A 26990-nucleotide genomic window follows, 5' to 3' on the forward strand; every position below is an offset into this window, starting at 1 on the left:
GGGAGTGGGCGCAGCCCTCCCCCAGCTGGCCCGTGCCTCCCTCTCCAAACTGCCCCCCCCAACTCCAAGGAAAGGGCAGATGGGACACCGGAACCCTGTGTCCACACCGGCCGGTGGACCGGGAGCGGATGCGTTCATTTATTTGGCTTCTTATCTGGAATTCCGTTCCAGGGTCTGAACTCACGCAGTCATATGAAAAATTTGACGTAGTGGCAATTCTAAGGGATCATTTTAAGGGGCTCCCCTATGTTCACCTTCTCTGAAAACAGGGGAAAGAAAATCAGTGACCTAAAAACTTCCCGTGGTCTAGGACTCTTTGAATTTCAGATCGGAGGGGAGTATCTGTCCTAAACTTCACTTTTATCCTAAAAATTGTAAAAAAATGAAACCACTAAGCACTACTACCTATCAAGTTGTGGTTATCGGGCAAACAACCTTATCTGAAAACGGATCATGCCCAATAGCGGATAGGCAGGGAAACGTTCTTTTCTCAGCGTGCCTGGGCACGGGGCGTCTCTCCAGTGTGCCCAGGCTTGTTCCGGGCACCTGGGTCCACGGCACACAGCCTTCAGTTTGCAAAATAGAAACACACAAAGGTTAACACCTTGGAAATAAAGTGCATCCCATCTGGCCACTGGCTTTGGAGTCAATTCTTGGTACTGAGATGATGAAGTGACTTTCAACCTTGAACTTGGGGAATGACAGGGAGAGGGGAGTCAGAGAGGCAGCCTGGGAACTGGGGGTCTGCAGGAGATGGGCCTATTTTGATGGCTGCGTTTCAAGCATTCGCCCCTGCTTGTGAGGGACACAGGCTGGGAATGGGACAGAAGCTTTGCAAAATGCAGTCCACGCCCTCTGTCCTTCCATGCCCAGGGCCGCCTTCGCTGGGTGACTCAGGGCAACGGCTGAGCAATAATTACTGGCTTGAGCTGTGCTGGGGAAGCCCTCAGAGGCCCTCCCTGTACCGCCTGCCCTGCAGAGACAGGTCCAGGAGCTGCCGCTTTCAGCCTGTGTGCGGACATTCCCCTGGCAGGACGCTACTCAGCCAACTCTCCTTCCTGCAGCCTGTGCTCCCACCCATGGCCTTTCTGGCCCCGAGTCCAAAGCCTGCCCCCTCCAAACTCAGGCACAAAGAAAGAGTCAAGAGTCTCAGCTGAGCCTGTCCCTGTGCCTGTGAACGGGAAAGATCTTGCTTCTTTGCAGACCCTGTGGCCCTCGGCTGGACTTGGGGGAGACAGGTGGTTTCTGGCTCTGGATAGGCAAAGGGTCCCTGACTAGAATTCCAGAGCCCAGGAGTCATTTGTCAGGGTGCCATTTCTTACCCCCACATCCACCCCATCTTCAAGTCTAATCCCGTCTACCTCCCGAATGTCCATTTCTCTCCATCGCCTCCACCACCCTTTCTCTTCCTAACTGGTGTCCCATGTCCCCTCCGAACCCTTGGCTGGATCTTTGCAGACACAGGCAACTCGGGTAACACAGCTCCTCCTCTCCAGAATGTCAGATCTTCAGGGGCCACCTGCTTCTGTGTCCTGCACCCTTCCTATCCCTCCTCTCAGCTGCTGGGTGACTTGGGGCAGGACACCCACCTGTAACAGCAGCACCTGCCCCACAGGGTTGCAGTGGGAGTTACATGAGCCAACACGCAGGAGACACACAAGGCCATTCAAGTGTCCCCGGGGTTGCAGTGGGTCAGGGCCTCCATCACTGCTCCTTAAGCTCCAGAGGGCGGGGCTCTCCCCTCACATTCCCTGGGGTGCCCAGGATTGAGCCCGGCCCACCTGGCACCCAGCAGGCACCTTAGCTCTTGCTGAAATGATGACTCCTCTGTGCCCGAGGCCAGTCACCCGCTGACTCTCCCCTCTCTATCAACACTGTTTTCAACTGCTCTGGGAGCAAGTGCCCACTCTCCACCCTGCACCCCAGCAGCGGCCCCCATCTCTGCTGGAGAGGTGGAGGGGGCTGGTGGTCTCCTTCTGCGGGACACAGTGACCCCAGGCCCGCCCGCTTCCCACCTGGCCCTTCCCGCGTGCTGGCGCCCCCCGCCAACTCTGGCTTGAGGGGCAGGTGCAGGGCAGCCGCGGCTCCGCGTGGACAGACCGGCTGGGGCCTTGGCATCACCCGGGGAGGGGCCTTGGCGAGGTCTGGGGCGGAGCACGGCGGGCGCTGTTCCCCGTCCCAGGGCGCTCCACCGCGGCGCCGCCCGGGCTGAGCGCGCCATTCTCAGCCTTTCCCTCTTCGGGCAAACTTTTTTGTCTTTTCATCCAAACCCTTCAGGGGCGAATTCCGCGGACACACGCCCGCTGGGGTCGGCCCCGGGGAGGCTAGGGGCGGGTTCCAGAGCCCCGGACTGGAAGGCCCCACCCACGAGGCCGCATCCACGCTCGCCCACCGGGGCCCACCACCACCCGGACCCGGGGGAGCCAGGGGCCACCGCGGAAAGAAGTCTCGTCGGCCCGGCGCCCGCAGGCTGCGCCCGGCGTTGGCAGCTCCCGTGCCGGCCACCGCGCGACCCTACACAGGCAGGGGAGACGCCGGCGGGGCCCCGGGGACCTCGAACCCCAGAGGGGCTCGGCTGCGGACAGTGTGGGGCGACTCGGGCCGGGGGGAGGGCGGCGGCTGCCACCTCCCCCTGCGCGGCCTCACCGCGGCTCGGGCCCGAGACTCCTTCCCCCCTCCCCCCGGGGTGGCGCGGGCCGGGAAGGGAGGGTCCCCACCCGGGTCCCCAGCCGTGCGCTCTCCGCTCGGGCCCCGGACTCGTGGAGAATTCGCTGCGATCGGGCACCCGGAGCCAGGGGGCCGGGCCGGATCCGGCCGAGGGCGCTGCGTCCTGCGGGGTGGCTGCCGCGCCCGGGACACGCCGGGCGCCGGCTGCGCGCGTGCCTGCTGCGGCCCGGGACACCGGCCCGGCGCGCCCTCCCCGGGCCCACGTGCGCGGTCGGCGCCCCCCACCCGGCACGAAGGGCGCCGGCCCTCGCCCCGGCACCCGGGAGGCGCCGCGTGGCCGCCCGGCTCCCGCCCTCCCCGGCCGCGGCGCAGGTGCGCGGCGCGGCCCTGCCACCGGGTCGCGCACGCCGGCACTCACCGTGCCCTCGGACGGCAGGTAGCCGATGTCCTCGATGGCGCAGATGTTGATGATGTGGACGCTGCGGTCCTCGGCTGGGAGCGTCGAGTACCTCTCGTTGACCCTCATCGCGGCCGCCTGTGAGCCGGGACCGCCGGGCGGCGCGCCCTCCCCATCCACGGCCCCGGCGGCCTCTGCAAGCGGAGACGGCAGCGTTCACGGCGCGCTCGCAGGGGGCCGGGGCCTCCCCGCGCCCCGGCCGCGGGACGTGGCCGCCTCCCGCTCCGCCCGCCCGCCCGACCCTCCTCGGGCCGGATCGCCGCTTGTCACTCCCGCGGCCCGCCCGGGGAACTTGGCCGCCCGCCGGACTTTCTCTTCCTTAAAGAAAAGCTATACGCGCCCTCCCGCCCGCCTATGGCAGCGGCGGCGGCGACGCGGGTCAGATTTTCCGTAGAATTTTAAACACAGGAAGAAAGTATTCCATTCCTGCGGCCCCCTCCAAGTTTTATTTTTATCCGGGGAACGTGCCCCTTTGGAATTTTTGGGTTTTCATACCAGGGAGGAAACTTCCAGTAGACCCCACCTTAAAAAAAAAAAAAAAAGTTCCTGAGAGTCACACTTCTGTCGCTTTATCTCGGGTCGCCCTGGCAGGGGAGAGAAGCTTCTGGGATTGAAGTCAGGAGTTCCTGTCCCTGAGGCTCCCCCCACGCCCCCACTGGCAAACTCCTGCTGTCACTCAGTTCTCGCCTCTTCCGGGAAGCCTCCCCTGGTTTGTGCAGACCGGCCAGCTCCCAGGTTCCTTGCCTTTCCAATGGGCTTCCCCCCACCCCACCCCCACAGCAAGCAGGGGAGCCCCCCAAGGTTATCCATGAGCCCCATTTATGGAACACTTAGTAGTCTGGCACTGGTCTCTGAAGAGGCCCTTACCCAGGCCCCACAGCCACCCTGGAGGTCCTGTCCCCATTTTGCAGAGGGGAAATTGAGGCTTAGAAGGCCAAGGAACAGTCCCTGCCTCTTGTGCTCAGCAGAGGCAGGCAGGGGGTTTGTGCACAAAGCTCCACTGTCCACCAGAGGGAGGGACCACGTCTTTGATCTCTCCTTCCCCAGGGCCAAGCGCACAGTAGGTGTTCCTTGCATGCTTTCAAGCCTCCGTTCCTGCAGGGGGAGGAGGACCCTGCAGGTCTCCAGGGGGCAACCAGGCTGCCCAGCAGGAGAAAAGCCCCCTCTTTCCTCTGCCTCAATACATCCTGTTAGTTTTTCAAGGCGTGCAGCAAATACCACCTCCTCCAGGAAGTCACCCTGGATTTCCCCCCTGCCCCAAGTGTTCACGCCTTCCTCTCTGCCCCAAGAAACTGCTTTACCAGGGCTGCAGCACTTGCTTCTCTTCCCCTCATTTTACAGTGGGCCATTTACTAGGTTTATACAGCAGGGGCTCAATAATTGCTTGTCAAAGGGACTGCGAGACTGCAGTGCAAAATGCCTATATGTGCAAAGTCAGCAGGTCAGATGGGCCATTTTCCCTACATGAGTGTGTGGACATCCGGTGGTGACCCCACCCCACCCTCCAGATACATTATTCCACCTCGTGGTGGAAGCACCCCAGGATCCCACAGGAGAGGGTTTTATACGGCGAACGGACCACTTTGGTCTGAAAAGATCGTGAGGCTGCCTTCCCCGGCCATGACGTCACCAGCATGATGTGGTTCCAAGGGTGAGGTGGGGTGATGGGGTGGGGTCTAGCTCCTGCTCCAGCACTTTGCAGCCCCTGGGACCTTGGGCCAGCCTCCTCCTGGGCACAGAGCCTCGCGCGTGCAGCACGGTCCAGCTCCACGGGGCGTGTGAGCGTCCAGCGTGGGAAGCCACAACGCAGGGCCAGACACAGAGCGGGGCTCAGCCGTGGTGGCTGCGGTGGCCTTTGTCAGGCTGGGCCAAGGGCACAGCCCCTGTATTGTCTCCAGCCCCATCGCCTCAGACCCCGCTCCCTCCACCCCGATTTAGGCTTAAGTTTGTGAAGTCCTTGAGGTGCAGGAGGACTTTTCCTAGCTGGGCAGGACCAGTCCCCAGGCCGGCTGTGCCGACGTCCACTGTGTGGCCTCAAGGATCGTTTGCGCCTTTGGACAGCGAGAGAGGGTTTGAAGAAGTGCGACAGGCTGGCCAAGTCCCCGCTGGAAACAGTTCTCCGCAGCCTCAGCCACGCCGGGGGGACTGTGCCCCTAAAAGTTCAAGCTTTCAGGGCTGGGAAGAGTTAAACACACACATGCACACACATATACACACAGAATTACATAACTCCATCCTCTTATCCTTGTTGGTAAACAACCAAGATCGTGTACCCATAATGCACTCTCCTTCTAAATTTACGTTCAAGTGGCAAGAAGCCTGCAAGGTGAAACTTGTGAAAAAAAGAGTAAAAACATCCGTCGGTTTTGGACATGTTGGTGTTCCCAAATGTCTGGAAATGACACTTTCCTGCTGACACAGATGCCCGAGTCCCTCTGGGGGGCTGCTGGGTGGGGGGGCCACCTCTTAGGCAGGTGGCAGCTCCCTGCCTCCTCCCCGGACAGTGCCCCGAGGTCGTGTTCAACCTCTCGGTTTCCCATGCGTTATGCTTTAGCCACACTCGGGACGTCTGCTTGCCTGATGTCTAGTCGGCTTTCTTCCCTCCGAGCCCCTGCGTTCTGTGTCCTCTTGCTGCCACCCCCCTCCCCGGGTCTTCTAGGAGGTCTCGGTAGGTGCGGAGGGAAGACAGGTCTGCTGGGCAGAGCAAGAGCCTCGGGCGGCAGCATGGCCAAGAAAGATCAATTCCATCCCCAGACCCCGGTTTATGGCCTGGACTGGGGGTTCTTGGACTTGGGGATTTGGGGTACCAGCAAAAAGCAAAAACAACAGCACCCCAAAAATCAGGGAGGGGGAACAGAATTCTAAGTTGCCACATCACCCAAGACTAGGACTACTTTAAAGGGGCCCCTTTTTTGGTGGATGGTTTCACTTTACCAGCTCCCTGCCGAGTTCGTCGCAGACGGGCCACTGCCCTGGGATTCTTAGAAATGGTTCACCTAGATTAACTGCTGCATTCAATTTGCGTTTTCTGCTCCTTGACGCAGTGATTTTCCATCATTAAAAAAAAAAGAAAGGGATAGATTTCATTAGCAGGGTTGATTCCCTGAGCATGAATAAAAAAGCAACAGGCTAATTAGTTCAAAGGGTGCATTATACTCTGGAAAGTTCTCTGCATCACAGCTCACTTGCCGTTTGTGTCATTTGTGATGTCACACGTCATCAGGCACTTCTGTCTTTGCCGAGATTTTAGGCGTCAGCGGGAACACACGCATGGAGTGGCATGGGGCGCAGAAGACAGCCAGGAGCCTGGCTACCTCATTAGAGGCTTTCCAAGAGCATTTTATTTTCGCTGAGCATGGCCCACACAGAGAAGAACACTACCCTCTGCGCTGCCTCGTTGAGCGTGTCTGAGTGCTCAGCCCTGGCCGCTTGCAATTCAGGGAAAAGATGAACAATCCAACCTTTGTGGGCAAAGCGAAACGGCGTGAGGCATGCCGAGTTCTGGGGGTGCAGGGGTGCATGATGAGCAAGACGTGAGCTCAGGCAAGAACCGGCTCCACCATTAACCAGCTGTGTGGCTCCGCATGCCTCAGTTTTCTGTTTCAGAAAATGGGACAAGCAGTGCCCCACTCCTGGCTGGGTCTGAGGACTGAACAAGACAGCGAGTCAGCTCTTGGCATGGTGCCTGGCCATCGCGAACCCCGGGTCGGAGAATATTCTAGCAAAGGCCGCCTCCAGTATGGTGTTCTAGAGCCGGCTGTGTCTGCCTGGGCACGTCTGACGTTGGGGCTGGAAGATGCTTTGCAGTGGGAGGCCGTTCTGTGCACTGAAGGAGGGTCAGCCACCTCCCTGGTCCCACCTACTAGATGCCAGAGAAAAATGCCTCCTGGGCGGGGCAGGGGGTGTCACCTGGTTGAGTTCCACTGCCCCAGGCTCACCCAGGGTCTCGGCTGTGCTCTTCAGAAGACCTAGGGGGGCTGATTTTATCTCCCCACCTTTCTCAAATGAGAACGCCCAGGCCTGCTGAGGGAGCACACGTGGCTCAAGTTTGTAGGCAAGGGAGCCAGACTTGGCCTTAAATCTAGGTCTCCCGACCCCCAAATCCAAAAGGCACACCCCGCTCTGGAATTAGAATGAGATGAGATTTGTTTTTACAAGATACACAGCTGTCCCTAGCCGCCTCCTTTGGCCCAGGCCAAGATTGTTCAATTCCGGTTGCTGCAGTCTTCCCCCCAGGATGGATCTCTGCACTCAAAGAGGTGCTAAAAAAAATGCAGTTGACTCACGGGCTGCCCCGGGGTAGGGACAAGACCACGGAAGAAGTGAGCAGCCTGTGAGTCAGGCCATTGTGGGCCCGCAGGCCCTCCGCCCCTGCTCCAGGACCCTGATCCCTGCTCCCACTCCGGCTCTGCTGCTTCTCCACGCCCCAGGAGGGCAGCCCACATGCGAAAGAAACGCACGCCAAGCAGGTAGATGGCACCAGGTGCCAGCAGCAGCCTGGGCTTTCATTTTCCCTGGAGGACAGGCCCTGGGAATTTACAGCTTAGCTGTGGCGGGAGGGAGACGGGCCACTGTCATTTCCTTCCTTTGGATGATGTCACAGCCCAGAGCAGCGGCCGGAGGAGAGCGGCAGCTTGATGGGGAGATACCGCTGGCACGGAAACTGCCAGCCCGGAGCCCTGGAACGCGTCCAAAGCGTGGAGCTCCGTCCGGGGGGATGTTTTCCTGCACAGAATCCATGGGTGTTCCATTTCCATCGGAGGCTTTTTCGACTCTTAATGTGTTTTGTTAACACGAGGCCTTCTGAGAATTTCCAAGGTTCGATGGGATCCCCGCTGGCTGGTCCCACGCCATCTCCCCCAGGGAGCCCTTTGTTGCCCGGCTCAGGCAGGATGACTCAGGCCTGTTTTTGACATCCCCGGACTTGGCTCCCTGCGGGTGTGGGGTGCTCATTTCTTCCTGACCGTCCTCATTTCTTCTGCTTTGTTTCCGTACTTCTCACTCCCTACACAGTCCTTGGCACACTGTACAGTCTTCCAGTTTATACTGATTTAACAAGCGAGTCTACGGAGCTTAATTATGCAAGTTTTAACTGACATCCCTGCAGCTGTTACAGTGGCCTCACAGTGGGTCCCCACGACCGCACAACTGCACCCCCCTGGGATGTGCAGAGAAATTTAGACCAAGCCTCAAGCAGCTCCTCCTCCCTGGTGACCCCAGGGAACCCCAGCAGTAAGCCCCCACCCACCCCTGACCACAGGTGATGCCTGCGGGGTCTCCCCAAACCAGCTGTCTGGTCACTGAAGGCTGGTGAAAAGGACAGAAAAAGAAAGTGTTGTTGACTGGTTCATTGCTTCTTCCCAGAGCTTGAAAGAATAAGAGGGCGTCACTCCAGCCTGCACCGAGTGACAGCCATATCCTTTCACAAGATTTTAAAACCCCATCCACTTGGCACACCGGACTTACAGCACACGGAGGCAAAGGCGCACTGCGTGCAGGGAGTCAGGTCTTCCTCTCGGCTGTTCGCTGTTTCCCCAGATCCCCTGGGAACCCTGCCGGGTAAGGCTCCCGGAGGGGCTGCGGCCCCAAGGCGACTCAGCCGTTCCCACCTGTGCCACCGCGTGGGGCCCGGCGTCCTCCGTGGGCATGGGGAGGGGCCGGGGAGGGCACCCGTCCTGCCCCTGCCCTGCACCCCCGGGCTTAATAACCAGATACGATCCTGTAACTTCCCTTAAGACCCCTCTCGAGGCCTGGCCATGGATCCCAACATCCCTCCTCTCCGGGAAGCGCGGCCTCATCCAAACCTCCCTAGCAAGGTCAAGCGGAGCTCCCTGGGCAGATCACCAGGCTTTCCTGTCTTTATGCAAAGACCCCATGTTTTCCTGGGACACCTGATGACTTGAATCAAAGGTCTCCCGGGCTTTGTTGGGCCTGAGTGGCCCCTCCCTGGACAGCCTGCTGTGGGCTGGGCTGGGCACTCACTGATGGCCATCGCTGAGCCTCTGGCTTGGGTCGGGGTCTCTGCGGGGTCCGGGGCCTCCGTGCTGCAGCCGAGTGGCCGGGCTGCAAGCTTCTGGCAGGTGGACCGTGGGTGACATCATCAGTATCAGCCCGGGGCCAGGCACCCAGCCCGGAGCAAGCCCCACATCCACGGGAGGACCAAAAAGCAGGGAGCAAAGATGCTCACCCAAAAGTCCATAGATGGCCCCCAGCTCATGCTGGTGGATGAGAACCCAAACCCCATGTGAGTTTGGTGCCTGGAACCTCGTCTCCCAGATGGAACCTTCCTGGGTGCTAAAGGAGCAAGCTCCTGGACCCTCCAGGGCAGCAATGACTGGTGGAGACTTATTGTGAGCCACAGATATAATTCAAGATGGTTTAGCAGCCACACATCAGAAGTAACAATAATCAGGTGGAATTAATTTTAATAATATATTTCATATAACTCAATATAAAAAATATTATCGTTTCATATGTAATCAACATAAACATTATCAGTGAGATCATTTATATTCTTCTTTCCAGCTAAGCCTTTCAGACAAGCTACATCTCAAGGGCTCGAAGCCACATCTGCCCAGCGGCTGCCGAATCAGATGGCTGAGTGACAAAGCCTTTTCATTGTTCTTTAAGGAAAAACACAGTAAACGGCTTTTATTTTCTGCTTTATATTTTTCTGTGTTTTCTAAGATTTCCACAATGAACGCAAATTATCTTCATTATCAGGAAAAGATGACTTATTTAAAACACTGACATGACAAGCAGTTGGCTGTTGGCTTTTATTATTTAAGGAAAAAATGGCCAATTTATCAGGTTTTTATCTGTACAGCACAAATTTAGAGAAAACCGTCTTTGCCTAAGGGCCAATTGGCGGTGCGTTCCTAAAATATTTTGACAGAGTGGCCTTTAATTACAAAACGGATCGGATTGCCCAGCTGGTTACACCAGTTTTTAGATGGAGGAGGTAAAAGAGCCTTCTATTTAAATACCAAAAAGAGATACACTTGAACTCTTGAAGGCATCTTCCAAGAGAGCCACTGTGGTAAGTGTTTTCAATACTTCTTGGCTGCCTACCCCACCGCACGGCATCCCAGAAATTATCCTATCGGGCTAAGCGGTCTCAGATGAAGGGCCACCTGTGGGGAGGGGGTTCTGATAGGGCTGCTGCCCCTGAGCAGACCGGGGCAGGTGGGCTCGGCAACTTTCCCCTGGCTTTTCTGATAGTATTATGTTGGCTGGTTCATTCACTTGCTCATGCATGCGTTTGCTCTCCCCTCATTCATTCATTCACTCATTTGCACACTCACTTGCTTACTATTCATTCATTCACCTGCTCATTTAGTCACTTTTTCACTCATTTACTCCCATGTGAATTCACTTGCTCACCTGTTCATTCTTTCACTCATTCATTTGTTCAGCCATCATTCATTCACTCATTCACTCCTTCCCTCATCATTCATTTGCTCACTCATTCATTTACTCAGCCACTCTTTCCTTCATTCACTCACTCATTTACTTGTTCACTTGCATACCTGCTTGCTACCTCACCCATTCTCTTATTTTGCCACAGAACTGACCATCTTTCATACACCACATAACTCACCTCATCATCTTGTTTGTTGTCTGTCCCATCTATAATGTCAGCTCCAGGCTATCTGCTATGATGTGCTGGCTCTGAATTTCTTCATTATCAGGAAAAGATGACTTTTTTTTTTTTTATTAAATTCAGTTTTATTGAAATACATTCACACACCATACAATCATCCATGGTATACAGTCCACTGTCCACAGTATGATAACATAGTTATGCGTTCATCACCACAGTCTATCTCTGAACATTTTCCTTACATCAGAAAGAACCAGAAAAAGGATAAAAAATAAAAGTGAAAAAAGAACACCCAAATCATCCCCCCATCCCACCCCATTTGTTCTTTAGTTTTTATCCTCATTCCTCCACTCATCCATACACTAGATAAAGGGGGTGTGATCCACAAGGTCTTCACAATCACACTGTCACCCCTTGTAATCTACATTATTATATAATTGAAGATGACTTATTTTAAAACAGGACAGCAGAAGTGATCTGTAAGGACCTAGGAAAAAGGCACGTAATTGAGCCTGTTATTAAAGAATTGGGGCCCCAAAACATTGCTCTTATAATGTCAAATGTTGGGGGGGGGAGAAGACACCCTCTGTGAGAGGGAGCACCTTCTGTGACCGAGGCTGGCCGCCTCTGCAGAATTCACCAATAACTGACCATGACTATCTGCTTAGCCCTTAAATCCTTTGCTCATGTAGACAAAACCCAAAGGCCCGTGTTCTACAGAATCAGCAAATGCACACGTGTATACACAGGCACACACGTGCACATCCACACAAATAAATGAAGGCAAACAAAACAGAGACCGCCTCAACCCCAAATGGCTGAAAGTGGACCTCACGTGTGGTGCGCTCCTCCCGCACGTGGGTGCTGCACGACCTTCAGAAAGCGCACCCCAACTGCGGGTGGTAGGATTCCAGCCTCAACACCCCACACCCTCTAAGCTCCTACGGACTCAGAGGCCACAGGGCTGTCCCCTTTGGGGTGCCTGCTGGCCAAACCCCCACAGTGGCTGCTTTCCAAACCTCCTGCTGCTTATACACACACTGTTAGGTCTGGAATTAAATTTTCTGGAAACCCTAAGTTCCCCTTCACTCTTTACTGAAGGAAACGTGCCCCTCTCCCACCCCAGGCAGCAGTAGAATCCTCTGGTAGAGAAAGTTCATTTATTTATGCTTTATTCCACAATTTGATTCTCAGCTCAAGTGTCTTTGAGATTTCCTTAATCATTGACTTCTCCTTTCTGTATTTCCTCTCCATTTTTTCAGGAAGCTTTTCTCCTTCCCTAAGCACAACCCTTAAAATACTCACAGATTCCTGCTTTCTCTCCATAGAACACACTCCTAGCGCCTTTTAGTCACGAGTCAGAAGAGAAGATAGATCCCATCCTCGGTAAAAGGGGGGACCTTGGTGCCCCCAGTTCTTCCCAAAAGGAAAACAAGGAAAAAGGAAACCCTGGCTCATACGCAGAGATGGAGCTGGGCCTCGCCTGGCAAATTCCCATAAATCTTTTCAAAGGGAAAATCTAGGGGGAGGTGAGATCTGCTCTCAAGGGTGTCCCAAGGCGTGAAGCGAAAAACCGAACAGGCCCGGCCCGGCCTCTGTCGTTGTGCCTTAAAGAGAACATGGGCACAGAGCACCCACTCGGGCACCTGCCTGGAGCCTCTGGCACCCGCAGCCGACTGGGGCTCCCGGGAGCCAGTGACATGGGCTCACCGGCCACATCTGGGGCCGGCCTGCAGAGGCAGGGCCTGGCAGGCCACGCTGCCCTGTCCCACAGCTACGGGTCACGGGGACAGTGCATAGCGTCATTTCTCTTGGGAACCGATTTGCCCTAACTGACCTCTGGGCTCCCCCCGGCCTCTCCATGGCTTGGACCCCCAGGGGGGTGGGCTGGGGCAGAAGCACCACGGGGGTGGCGGGTGAGGAGAAGTTCCGCTCACAGCGGGTCTCTGTGCACACTTCATGTTGGCGCGTTCACTACCCACCTCCCATGGGTTCTTTTATTCTCTCCGGTGGACTGTAAGCTCTTTGCAGGCAGGGGCTCTGTGCCCCTCACCATCTCTGAGGTATCTGTTAGGACATCAGGAGCGTCCCCGAGACCTCCCTTTGCCCCAGAGTATTGCTCACTCGTCTTTTTCTCTCTGATCCAAGAAAGCAAGGGTGTTTTGTCTGTCTTGTTCTTAGCACCGAGCAATGCCTGATGCACAGTAGGAGTACAGCATATCTGTTGAAAGAATGAATGAATAATGTGTGCTGTGTCCGTGTCCACAGATTCTAGTGCCTGGCCACTCTGAGAACAGAACTATTGCCCGAAAAACACCATTTACTGCAGATCCATTTTCATCTGACCCAAGCAGCCTCTGAGCAGTCTCTTCTTTGTGTAGAGAGCTGCTGGGATCTCCACAAACAGGTTCCCTCCAGGCGTAAGGGAGGAAGGGGATGTTGTCTTAACATTTGTAAGTTGATGGGGCTTCTGGGAACGGGTTCTGGAAGCCGCTGGTGCAGCTTGCTACAAAAGCTCCATTGAGGCCTTCTCTCACCTGCGGGACCTGCCTGGGGAGGGAGGCTGGGCCGGGCTTTGCAGGCAGGTGCTGTCCTCTGCCAGGGTCATCAGTGAGTTTATTAAGGTCCTACTATGTGCAGCGACTACTGGGCTATGAGCCAAAGGCACAAAGTGGGGAGAGATGGACCTGCCCATGCGGAGCTTATAGTTGGCCGGGAGTCAGAGAGACAACAGGCTACACAAGTGCAGGAGGGACAGAAAGGGAAAGGTCACAGAAGGTTCTGGAAGGCTTTGCAGAGGAAGTGGCTTCTCAGCTGAGCCCTCAAGAGTAAGTGGGGAAAGGGAAAATGGAGAGCTGGCTCTAAGCTCTGAGCAAGGAGAGAGCAAGCCAGGGGGCTGGGACCAGGAGGCAAGAATGGCTGGGGGTGGAGGATGGGGGCTGGGAGGGCAGGCATGGGGGCAGCTGCAATGGGCCTGGAGGCCATTTGCTCATCCAACACATATTTATTTAACATCTCCTACATGCCATACATGATCCTGGGCACTTGGGATCCAGCAATGAGCAAAACAGACATGAGCCCTGCTCCATGGGGCAGACAGATCAGAAACACATAAAAAAATAAGTGTATGACATAGCACATCAGGATATTATCATGGATTATAGCAGGGCAAGGGAGAAGGACTTGGAAGTGCCCAGTGAGCAGGGAGGGCCGTTTTCCACACTAGCCAGGGCGGTCTTGGCAAAAAGGAAACTCGGGGGACACTCTGACAATCAGGACTCCAGTTTTATATGATGAAGGGCTTTCTGATAATGTGTGTTTGTGCTTTCTTCGTAACAGCCACGTACTCAGTGAGGTGGCCTGCTCGGGGCGGTGACCAGCAGACCCTCGGCACAGCCCCTTCCTCCCCCAGCAGCAACGTCGCCCCCGGAGCTCTGTGGCTGCTTTTCCGGGTGTTAATGCCAGGCCCTTCGTGTGTATTGTGTGTAACGTGGGCAGGTACACCCTGGCTGAGCTGACATCCTGCGTGGGCTGGGGGCAGAGCAGCCCCCCAGGGGAGGCTGGGAGCGCGGGCGGCCCCTGGGGTCCTTTGATCTGAGCTGTGGAGTGGATGTCACAGTGACCAGGGCTGGCCCAATCGACTGTAACCTCCGCCAGACAGCAAGAGAACTCGCAACACTGTCAGGCAGAGGGAGCCGCCGCCAAAAGCTGATGCCACCACCTCCCCTCCCACCAGAAAAAATCCAAAGATGCAGAGGCAGCCGTCCTGTCAGGCTCCCTGCGTCTCTCTCCTCTTAGCCTAGCCGAGCATCATCGAATCACCGAGAGGAAGATGAGCCGTGCCTTTGGCCCTGACACACAGCAGGTGCTCAATAAATGCTTCTGGAAGGGACTGGCCAGAGGCTTCTACAAGTGTCATTAAAGCATGTGTTGGAGTGGAACTTTCTAGAGAGGCCAGAGACCAGCCCCAGGTTGCGTCTTCTCTCTGAGATCCTGCACCCCCAGGGACAAGTCAGGGTGGCTCAGGGGCCTCCGTTCCCTCCTGGGTCTCAGTGCTGCGGGGATGGGCTATTGGAACGTCGGCAGCGGACCCCAAACACCCAGCACAGGCTCCGACACGTAACGCCAGCTCAACACACAGCAACCTTCACTGTTACCACAGAGAGAGAGAAGCTCAGGGCCTCGCCATCTGCTTCCAGTGGTTATTTATTATTACAATTATCACAGACACTGCGGGGTTCTGGACGGAAAAGAGGACATGGCCATCCAGGCCAGCGCCCCCCAAACCTGGCCTAGAGTCATTCATTCATACCCAACAGACATTCATTCACTCACTGAACACCTCTGGGTGTCAGGCACGGAGCCAGAGCCGGGGGCACGGAATGAACAGGGCAGAGAAAGCCCTGCTCCCACGGGGGGTGCACTGTAGTGGGGGCAGGAGGCAAAAAAGGACCCCAACCCTGCAGCAGGTACACGGACACGAAAATGGAAATGTGAGATGGTGACGGTTGCTAGTCAGGGGGAGAAGGTGAATTTGCGAGCTGGTGAATGCAGGGGCAGCAGGGCCGGGGTGGGACTGGGGTTGGGGGGGTGGGGGTTGTCCCTGGCAGGCCCTTTGGGGAGGTGATGTCCAGGGAGGAGCGTTCTCTGTGGGGGGGCACAGCTGGGGGAGGACCCTGAGGCCAGGGTGAGCTTTGCGTGCTGGATAGACAAGGCAGGAGGACGGGCTGGAGCCCAGGAGACAAAATGAGCGATGGGAGGCCCTGGTGGAGTGGGGGGTGGGGGGTGGGGGCTATGGGGGGGTCTGATGCAGCCCCAGATATGTCATTCAAGAAATTAGCTATTCTGGGCTTCAGTGGGTTGGGGAGAGGGAGGGGCGGGACCCAGGATCCATCTGAGCATCAGCCATGGCCCCAATATCCCATCTGACACAACCCTGGGGTGATGTGCAGGGGTCTCTCTAGTGATGGTTGAACCTGAGACCCCAACCCCTAGAACGGAGTGACAGAGACCTCACCATCTCCAGGGGCAGCCAAGCCCTCTTGGGGGCAAGCACTGCCTATTGGAAAGGAAATCCACTCCACATAACCAGCCCCACTTTTAGGGTCAGAATCACACAGAATTATTCTCCCACAAGAAAAAAAAAAATTAAAGATTTAGAGCCGGCCATCTTATAAAGCTCCCTGCATCTCCTTTTTGCCCAGCCAAGAAGCCCCAGTTCCCCTACTCCCTCCCTGGTTTTTGTTACAAATCATTCTCCACCACGTATTTTCAAAATCCGTTGACCTGGAGCGTCAAAAGTATGTAAACTAAGCAAGGACTAGGGGTTAGCAGCTTGCCCTGTGTGGGGGCCCTGACTCCAGAGAGCCCCTCCAAGGTCAGCCTGCCCCATCCTCTACCCCAGTTCTCCTGCAACCACCTCGAATGTCTATAACATCGTGATCCTGAGCTTTTTTTCCCCCAGTGAGGCCTAGAGTGCAAATTTTCTGAGAAAAGGCAACCTATGGATTTAATTCTTACTAAGGTGTAAATGACTTTCTTCCCCCAAAGAATTGTGATAGGTGGACAGGGCAACCAGCATCAGGCTCGTGGGCATCTGGGGAAGGGGGAAGCGGAAGAGGGGAAAGACCACCCCACAGCAAAGGGAAAGAGAAGGAAGAAGTTGGGGGAAGGGAGGGACAAGGAAAAGCTTCACACCCTGCTTAGCCCATCCCTGGCCAGGCCTGGATGACCCAGCCCTTCCCTGCCCACCGGCCTGACTTTGGAGGCCAGCACGAGGCCCCCCACGCCCAGCACACCCTGGGCAGGGCACACACATTGGCCTGATACCGGGGGCAATTCTAAAGGTCCCCTCAGTCCAGTGCATTGGGCTGCACACTCTCTGGAACAAAAACAGGACCAAGAACAAAAGAGAAAAAGGTTAAGACCTGCAAGAGGCCACATGGGAATTAAGAGAAACCTGTTTCTCTGATAAGCATCTGGCTTTTGGAGAAATGTTCCTTCTATTGGAGCAGCTGAGGTCAGGGAGCCGGGAGGGCTGGAAGAGGGACCCCGGCTCTTCCCAGCACACAAGGCAGGAAGGTGAGCCACGTGGCTGAGGGGTGGGAGCCCCCACGGAGGCAGGGAGAACTCTGCCTGAAACCCAAGCCACAAATCCTCCAACGCGGCGAGAGAGTCCACTCAGCCGCTCCCTGTCGTGGAAACAACTGCTGCACGTTGGCAAAAAAAGACGTTAGTGCTGCACCAAAGTATGAGGACTGTTTTTTTCCCCCAGATAAGAAGAAAGGGGAATCAGAGAAAAGACGGGAAGGGGGGCAAAAGCAAGAAGAGAAGGAGGGAAAGAAAGAGCAAGATTCAGAGAGCGTGAAGATCTGAGTCTCTGAGAAAAGAGATGGGAACACCCCACGGCTGACTCAGCCCTCCCAGGGTCACCCTGTTTCCGGCGGTGACCTGATTTTGATTCACCAGAAAATGACTAAAAGAGGAAAAAAGACTTGACCTGCTTTGTTCTTCAGAACAAATGGGATTCGGAAGAACAGGGTGGGTGGGATTCGGGAGCCCCATTCTTTCGGCCAAAACAACTGTGCTTGTAGAAAACCGGGTATTTTTCTTATCATGTGTAATGGGTACCAAGAAAATGGAAACAAAGACATCCAGGCAGGCCCAGCTTCCCCGCAGAGGACGAGGCCCATCTGCCAAGACTTGCATTAAGATAGATTTATCCTTCCCTTTAGGAAATGCAAACATTCAAATAAAATGCAAAGTGTTGCTGCAAGGATGCTGGTCGTGGGATCATGGGGGAGCTGCGGATGTCCTGAGAGGATTATGGTGTTCGGGGAAGATGGTGTCAGGGTCCTGATATTGTAGGGACCCTGGCTTTCCTTCCCCCCTTCCCTCCTCTCCGTGCCTTCACTCAACAAACACATGGGATCACCCAGGCCTACGACGGTTTCCTTCCCAGGGGAAGTTAATGTCTCTTCCGATGTTTCTCAAATGCTGGTCTGAAGAGTCACTGCTTTACCCGGGAGGCTTTAAGAGATACAGACTCTGGGGTTTCACACTCAGAGACTCTCAGCAGCTCCCTAGCGGATTCCGAGGGGCAGCCAGGTTTGGGAGCCGACCTAGTCCCATGGAGGACAGATATGCATGTAGGAACCATGATGTGTGGGACAGGTAACCTCATACAGAGATGGGCACAGAGTCTCGGGGAGCTCCGAGGATGGGGCTGCTGGACAAGGCCCCAGAGAGAAGGCAACTCTTTACCCTCTTCCTGTCCCCCCTCCACTGTCTTCTCAGACCATGCAACACCAGGGATTATTAATTCTCAGTCATTTTAGTGCTACTTGGGGAGATTTGGCTCATCAGGAAAGGTCTATAGGGTCTTCTGGAGATGGGCTCCCTGGAGTAAGGGCCAAAAGTGGTAAAAGTACAATTTTCAGAAAGACTCTAAAATGCCACGGATGCATTCCATAATTTCTAGGGCAAACACTAGAAGAATAACAAAGGAATATATAACAAACAAGCTAATGAAAGGGAAGATGGAATAAAAAAAAGAATTGATTAGTGAAAAAGGAGGTAAATAAGGTCTAAAGAACAAATGGAAGAAACATAAAACAAAGAGCAAGATGGTAGATGTAAACCCAAATAATATTGATGATTATATTAAATGTAAATGGGGTAAATATTCCAATTCAATGAAAAAGGTGACCAGATTTGGATTAAAAATAACCCCACTATGCTGCTTACAGAAGTACACTTTAATATAAAGACCCAGAAAGACTGAAAGTCAAAGAATGGAAAAAATATATACCATTCAAACACAATCTCAAGAAAGCTGGTGTAGCTATACCAATATCAAATAAAGTAGATTTCAAAGTAAGAAGTTTATAAGAAATACAGAGGGGCATTTTATAATGGTATGTCAATTAATCAAAAAGATACAGCAATTCTAAATATGTATACCTCAAAATACATAAAACAAAACCTGACAGGACTAAATTGAGAACTAAACAAATCTTCAATCATAACACTGTCGTATACTCTAGCTGTCAAAATTTAACACAACTCTTTCAATAAATGGTAGAACTGCAGACGCAAAAAAAAATCAACTACAACTACGGAATATACATTCTTTTCAAGCGCACATGACCATTTACCAAATTGGCTTATGCCAGGCCATAAAGCTAAGTCTCGACACATTTCGAAGGACTGAGGTGTTGGCTTCTGATGACAGCAGAAACACAAACCAATAACAAAAAGACAAGTATAAAAATCCCAAGTGTTTGGAAATTCAACAGGACTCTTCTAAATAATATATAGCTCAAACAAAAAATCCAATGAAAATCTGAAGATACGTTGAACTAAATATAATGAAAATATGGTACCTCAAATCATAGGATCATAATATATAGCTGAATCAGTATAGCCATAACTGCATATCATCAAAAAGAAGAAAAGCTGAAAAGGCTGAAAACCAATCATCTAAGCATGCATTTCAGGAATCTAGAAAAGAAGAGCAAGTCAAACCCTAAAAGTTGGCTCTTTGAAAAGACGAGTAAAATTGATAAACATCTAGGAATGCTCAGGCCTGCCCCTAACAAGAGTGGAGGCTGTATGCTGTATGTCTAAATATTTAAGTTATAAATCAAGCCCACAAATGAATAAAATAGTTTCTATCCTCCTACCTTGACAAACAAACCGTCAAATTAACTGAGAAGGCCAGGTTCAAATTTAGAAGTCTCAGACTCCTCGGGGATCTGTGCCAGAAGATGAGGCCATGGGAGGTAATCCCCTGTCCATCCTGTACTACGACGGCCTCCACATCTAACCTCGGTTGAGACCATCAGTTTACTAACAGTTTCGTTTAGGGTTATGCTGTCCCCATAAAAGGAATTAGGGTATATTCCCTCCTTATCTGTTCCCAGATGAGATGGGTGTTACCTCTTTCTGACATATTTAGAAAAATTCTTCAGTGGAGTAATATGGACATAGAGTTCTCTTGGTGGAAAGGATTTTAATTATAAATGAAATTTATTTTATAGATATAGGAATATTTGGATTTTTTTTTTTTATCTTGGCCCAGGACATCCCTGCCCGAAGGGCCCCCAGCTTTCAGAGCCTGTGTGGACTTCCTCCGTGGGCCTGTCCTCCCTAGAGAGGCCACGTGGCCAGCGTGCAGTCCCCTGGGCCCCAGAGACAGAGGGATGAGGGCTGAGCTGGAGTGGACTGGAGCAGAGCGTCTGCGGCACGGGGTCCCATGCTGTGGCCCCTCCGGCCTGGGTCTAAGACGGACCAAGAAAGAGAAAGGAAGGCCCAAGCTCAGCAGCCAGACTGAGAACACTGATGTCACAGTGGTCCCCACAGACATTAAAACGATAACATGAGTAAGAATAACTTTCTGCAAATATATTCAAACATGTAGATGAAATGGACAATTTTCTAGAAAAACTTGCCAAAATTTTTACGAGAGAAAAATCCAAATAGTCCTAGGCCTATAAAATCAATGTGATTTATAATATAAAATCCTTTGCACAGAGAGAATTCTAGGTCTGTATGGCTCCACTGGTGAATTTTTCTAAACATTTCAGGAAGAAATGACACCTATTTTCGCAAACTTCCAGGGATCGTTAAAAACGGAATGAATTCCAATTCATTTTATGAGGCCAACAGAGCCTGAAAAGGACAATACAAGAAAGGAAAGTTTCACATCAATCTCTCTCATAAATATATATGAAAAAAAAAAAAAACCCTAAACGAAACTTTTAGCAAATCAATTCCATTAACAGGGGTCATATATTAAGACCAATTTGGATTTCTTCCATGAATGTAAGGTTGGTGTAATGCTTGAAAATTAAGTGGAAACAAAGAAAAAAACCAGATGGTCACCCCAATAGGTGCTAAAAAGCATTTGGTAAAATTCAACACCTGTTCATGATAAAAAAAAACAAAACGAAACAAAAAAAACTCTAAGCAAACTGAGGATCAAGGATTAAACCTACAATGAGGCACACACTAAATGGTGAAATACTGAAAATGTTTTCCTGTAGTCAGGGCTGAAACAAGAATGCCCACCATCTCCACTCCTATCCAATGTTTCACCAGGACCCAGGAGTGCAATAAGGCAAGGAGAATAAATAAAACACCGTGGATGGGAAAGGAAGAAATAAAACTGACATTATCCACAGACAACATAATTTTGAATGGAGAAAACCCAGAAGTATCTGCAGATGAACTATTAGAAGTGATAAATGAATTTGGTAAGGTCAGTGGATACAAGGCAAACTTTCAAAAGTCAATTGTTCTTCTATATACTAGCAAGAAACAAAATCTTGAAAACATATGCCATGTTTAATAGCATTAAAAAGCTGACTGCCTGAGAGATTCCAAAAGGAGCCGAGAGATCACTCTGGTGGGCACTCTAATGCACAATATAGACAATGCTTTGTAGGTTCTAATGAATTGGGGTAGCTGGTGGTAGATACCTGAAATGATCAAACTACAACTCAGAACCCATGAATCTCAAAGACAATTGTATTAAAATGTAGCTTATGAGGGGTGACAATGGGATTGGGAAAGCCATAAGGACCACACTCCCTTTGGTCTAGTTTATGGATGGACGAGTAGAAAAATAGGGGAAGAAAACAAACAAACAAACAGACAAAGGCACCCAGTCTTCTTTTGTACTTTAATTGCTCTTTTTCATTTTAATTATTATTCTTGTTACTTTTGTGTGTGTGGTAATGAGGGTGTCAGGGATTGATTTTGGTGATGAATGTACAACTATGTAATGGTGCTGTGAACAATCGAATGTACTATTTGTTTTGTATGACTGCGTGGTATGTGAATACATCTCAATAAAATGAATATTTTAAAAAAAAGCTGACTGCCTAAGAATAAACAAAAGATATGCATCACCTCCACAAAGAAAACTACAAAACATTACTCAGAAATTAAGGAAGACCTAATGAATGGAATAATATTCTATGTTCATGGATTGGAAGACTCAATGTAGTGTAGCTGTCAATACTTCCCAAATTGATCTATAGATTCAATGTGGTCCCGATTAAAATCCCAAGAGGGGTGTGTGTGTGTGTGTGTGTGTGTGTGTGTGTGTGTGTGTGAAAGAGAGAAAGAGAGAGAATTGACAAGTTGATTCCAAAATTTATATGGAAATGCAAAATGCCAACAATAGTACAGATAATCTTGAGGGAAAAAAAATAGAGGATTTACTTTATCTGCTGTCAAGACTCATCAAGCTACAATAATTAAATCAGTGTGGTATCAGTGCAAGGATGGATAACTTGACAAATGGGACAAAGCAGAGAGCCCAGAAAGAGATCCACCATATACCATCGTGTGACTGACCACAAAGGTGGCCCTGCAAGGTGGGGGGGATGGAGCAGCTTCTGAACGAATGGTGTGGGGGTAACTGGGGAGTCACAGGGAGAAAGATGTCCCTTGACATCTTGCCTTGTACCATATGCAAAGTCACTTCCAGATAAAAGGTAAAACAGGAAAGTTCTGGAAGATACCATAGGAGACCATCTTTGTGACCTTGGGACGGACAAACATTTCTTAAGCAGGACACAGAAAACAGAAGCCATAAAGAAAAAGATTCACAAACTAGTCTCCATTATAATCTAGAACTTCTGCTGATCAAAAGATACCTTTAAGTAAGGGGAAAGGCAAGCTACAGGAAGGATGGGAGGGGATATTTGTGATTATCTCTATCTCTATCTCTATCTTTATCATCTATCATCTATATCTGTATCATCTACATCTATATCTATCATCTATATCTACCTAACACAAAGGACTTATATCCAAAATATATAAATAACTCTTACAAATCAGGAGAAAAAGACTCCCTGCTTCTCAAATACTTATACAAGCACTTGCCAAAGCGTCTCTCCAAATAGTCCAGACAGTATGAAATGGTGCCCACCATTATTAGTCTTCAAGGCGATACAAATCAAAACCGCAATGGTAAACCACAGCATACTTATCAGAATGGCTAAAAACAAAGCAAAACAAAACTCAAACCCCCAAATCAGACAATACCAAGTGCCAGGGAGGATGTGGCATGTCTTTGTTTCCCAGCTGCTAAAACAAATGCCAACAGTGGGCTGGGTTGACAATGGAAATCTATTGGCTCACGGGTTCAGAGGCTAGCAGGCTCGCTTCCTCGTGGTGTTGGTATCTTCTGGCTGGTCAACAATCTTTGGGGTTCCTTGGCTTTTCCGTCACATGGTAATACACATGGTGGCGTCTACCCCTTTGTCTTCCAGGTTCTGTGACTTCTAGCTTTGGCTGCTCCTGTGGCTTCCCTCTCCGTGGGACGTTCACTCAGCTTATAAAGGACTCCAGGAATCCGGATTAAAGCCCAACCTGAGTCAGCTGGGCCACTCCTTACGTGAAGTCACATCGTGAAGAGATTTGCAGTGGGTCCACACCCACCAGGATGTGGGACAAGACCGAGAACATGTCCAGACTGGGGGACATGATTCAACCCCCCAGAGTCGGCTCTCTGGACCCCCAAAAGACGTTCTTCCCACGTGCAAAATACATTCATTCCATCACAGCATCCACAGAGCCTTAAGTCATTTCTGAAACAATGCTGGGAACAAAGTTTCATCAAAATAAATTATGTGTGTGGCCTATCTTAGGGCAAAATTCCTGTCTGTGGACCTGTGAAACCTAAAAAACAAGTTATCTGCTCCAAATATACAAGGGAGGGACAAGCATAGGATAAAAAATCCCATTCCAGAGGAGAAAAATTGGAAGGAAAACAGGGGCCATGGATCCCAAACAAGTCTGAAATCCAGCGGGGCAAGCTCCATTAGACTTCAAGATCTGAGACTCATCCATGGATCGAGGTTTTGTCCTCTGGGCCTGATGGAGCTGCAGCCTCACCCCTTCCAAATGCCCACCCAGTGGCCTTGCTCTCCCCAACACTGGGGTGAAAGCCCCACCCTCTCCAAGCATCGGGATGGCACCAGGCTCTCTGCAGACCTTGGGCACTGGCCCCACCATTTCTAAGCACTGGGGAGGCAGCACTGTCCCTGAACAATGGGGCACAGAGCTCACCCCCTCCAAGTACCAAGACAGAGCCACCCTTTGCACACACATGGGTGGGCCACTCTCTTGGCATGAGGAGATCTCTTTGGTCCAGACCTCTGGTTCCATGGAGGTCATTCTTCCTTCAGCTTGTCCCTTCCCTGTCCCTTTCAGTTCAGGCCGGCGGTGGATCTGCTGGTACACATTTTGCAACAACCTTGGCTTTGCGTGCAGTTCAAGCACCTCCAAACCGTCTGTCAGAGGACTTTCCACAGAAACTTCCTGCCTAATTGCATCTCCAGTTCTGACTTCCCCTGAAATGGCTTTCTGGTCCCATGTTCAGTTAAACCCTCACACGGAGCCCTAGTCCCCAGGGACTTGCTTTCCGGAAGCTCAGGGTTTAATAGAGACTTTTCTGGCCCTAGTCTCAGAGCACACTGTCCAAATAGGCTCAGAATTCCCAAAACATCCATTTCTGGTTTCTTTGTGCTTAACAGTTCAGTTTTCAGCTCTTCCCTTTCCTCTTCTGTTTTACTATAAGCTGCAAGGAGAAGCCAGGCTGCGCTTTGTTTCCTCACTGAGCTTGGAAATCTCAACTAAATATCCAAGTTCATCACTTATAAGTTCAACTTTCAACCTGACCTCACAACACAATTTTGACAAGTTCTCTGCCACTTTATAACGGATCGCTTTTCTTCCAATTTCCAATAACACATTCATCGTTTCCATCTCAGGCCTCATCAGAAATGCCTTTAGCATCCGTATTTCTACTGACAGCGTCTTCAAAGCAATCTAGGCTTTTTCTATCAAAAGCCTCAGAATTCTCCCAGCCTCTACCCATGACCCAGTGCCAAAGCTGCTTCCACACGTTTGGGTTCCTTGCAACAGCATCACCCCATGCTCCAGTACCAACACCTGTATTAGTCAGAGTTCTGAGAAACAGAGCCGACAGGAGATGGCGAGAGTTATTATAGGATTGGTTCGTGCAACTGCACAGTTTGGCAAGTCCAAATTCCACAGGGCAGGCTGCAACTTGGGAACTCTGATGAATGCTTCAGTGAATTCCCCAGAAGAAGCTGGCTGGCTGAAGTAGAGATAGAAAGTCTTCCTGACTGTTGAAATCCTCAGTGCTCCCTTTTAGGCCTCCAACTGATTGGCTAGGACTTCTCTCCTTGCTGGGGGCAGTCTCCTTTGTTGATTGTAGATGTCATTAGCCATAGATGCAATCAACTGACTATTGATTTAATACCCTCACAGTGACAATCAGGCCAGTCCTCGTTTGACCAGTCAACTGGACAGCACAACCCAGCCACTTTGACATAAACATCACCATCACACAGAGTTGCTGGAAAATCAGGCACTGCCAACGCAAGTTTTGATTGGTACAACCACTGCAGAAAGCTATTTGACTACTGAAGTCAAGCATAAGTGTGTCCCCTGATCCGGCAGCTCCACTTCTGGGTAGAAATCCAACAGAAGTGTGTTCACATGTTCACTAAACGCCAAGCAGCTTATTCATAACCATCCAAACAGGAAGCAACCAGGAGGATATTATGTACTTATACAATGGAATACCCAAGAGTAATGAGAATGAACAAACGACTGCTCTGTGCAAAATCATGGCTGAATTTCTCGGGCACAATGCTAAACAAAAGGGGCCAGATTCCACCGAGTTAAAAAAAAAAAAACCAGTGAATTGCCTTCACAGTGATGAGTGAGGAGGAAATGATGGGGCTGTGGGGGGTAACATGAAGGGGCTTGGGGGGGTGGTGGCAATAACATTATCTAGTTTGGTTTGGATGGTAATTATCAGATGTGTTCACTTTGTAAAAGTTCACCAAGCTATGAGCTTATGTTCTTGCACGTTGATATGTGTCTGCTTTACTTCAATAAATCTCCCAGAAAAAAGTGCATAAGGCAACCACAGGTTCTTGGGTTCTTGGAGGTCAAACATGTCCAGTTCACATTGGCATTGGTTATAAGCAACATAAACAATTTCCTGAGAACTCTGGAAGACATCCTCTTTTAGTTTCTCCCAACAATCTTGCTATTATCCACATTTCACAGATGGGGAAGTTGAGGCTGGGGCTGTGAACGAACCCACCCCAGATCACGTGGCTAGTGAATGGCCAAGCAGGACTCTGTGGCAGGTGTGCACATAACCTGTCCTATGTCTCCAGGGCTAATGACCCCTGCAGGGAGACGGCACTGTGAGCCCCTGGCAGGTGTTCATTTAAGCCCTGAATGCTGTGCACTGCTCTTCACACTGGAGAAGAGAGAACGGAGAAGGGGCGGGCTGACCCCCTTGAAGGCTGCCGGGAGAGGCGAGCCCAGCCCACAGACAGCGGGCAGTGATTCCCAAGCAAAGATGCATTTGAGGGCACATGGCGCCCTGTGGCCAGTGGCTGTGGGGCTGAGGTCCTCAGGGAAATGGGAGATGCTCCAAAGGTGGGGAGAGGCAGGGAAGGCTCCAGAAAAGAAGAGACTTGGAGCTGGGCTTGGGGCTGGTTAAGGAACAGAGGAAGAGGGTCCCATGTGAGGGGACAAGCGGGAGCAGTGGCCCCCAGACGCTGAGGGAGAGGGATGGCGACTGGCCCTCTAGCTGTGTTCGGAGCTGCTCCCTAGGGTGGCTCTCCCATCTCTGTGGCCGGGTTTCCCAGCATTTCTGTGTCAACAGGCATCAAAATTCAAACTGCACCTGCAACATGCCCAGAAACAGCTGCACTGTCGCAGCTGCTGAAGACTTGGGGATTGGCTTAGCTTTGTCATGATGTAACTTGCACCCTGGGTAGGATCCTGGGGTTTCCAGGTTAAGGAACTGTGTCAGAATGGGATATCTCCATGTACATCCAAAGCTTTCCTAACTCATAGTCTGTCTTCTCCAGGGACTGAGGTATCATTCCTAAAACAGCCCAGGATGCCGTAATTGGGTGCTGACAACACAAATAGCAGGTGTATTTGTAGGAGACTAGGTGAAGATATTGCTCATCCATCCATCCTTCCATCCATCATCCATCCATCCATCCATCCTTCCTTCCATCCATCCATCATCCATCCATCCTTCCATCCATCCATCCTTCCTTCCATCCATCCATCCTGCCATCCACCCTTTCATCCATCCATCCATCCTTCCATCCTTCCATCCATCCATCATCCATCCATCCATCCTTCCATCCATCCATCCTTCCATCCTTCCTTCCATCCATC

The 26990-nt window shown here is 51.6% G+C and overlaps 1 protein-coding gene across 5 annotated transcripts in view; it reads right to left on the bottom strand.

Moving 5' to 3' along the window:
* ANO1 (anoctamin 1) overlaps positions 1–26990 on the bottom strand; it is a 174762-nt gene that overhangs the window by 87705 nt on the left and 60067 nt on the right. For all 5 annotated transcript variants that reach the window (XM_037840409.1, XM_037840407.1, XM_037840408.1 and 2 more), the window contains exon 2: positions 3086–3258. In XM_037840409.1, coding sequence (XP_037696337.1) covers positions 3086–3258 — 173 coding nt within the window. The remainder of the gene's footprint in view (positions 1–3085; positions 3259–26990) is intronic.

This window comes from Choloepus didactylus, chromosome 6 (assembly GCF_015220235.1).
Source record: "Choloepus didactylus isolate mChoDid1 chromosome 6, mChoDid1.pri, whole genome shotgun sequence".
Lineage (NCBI taxonomy): Eukaryota > Metazoa > Chordata > Mammalia > Pilosa > Megalonychidae > Choloepus > Choloepus didactylus.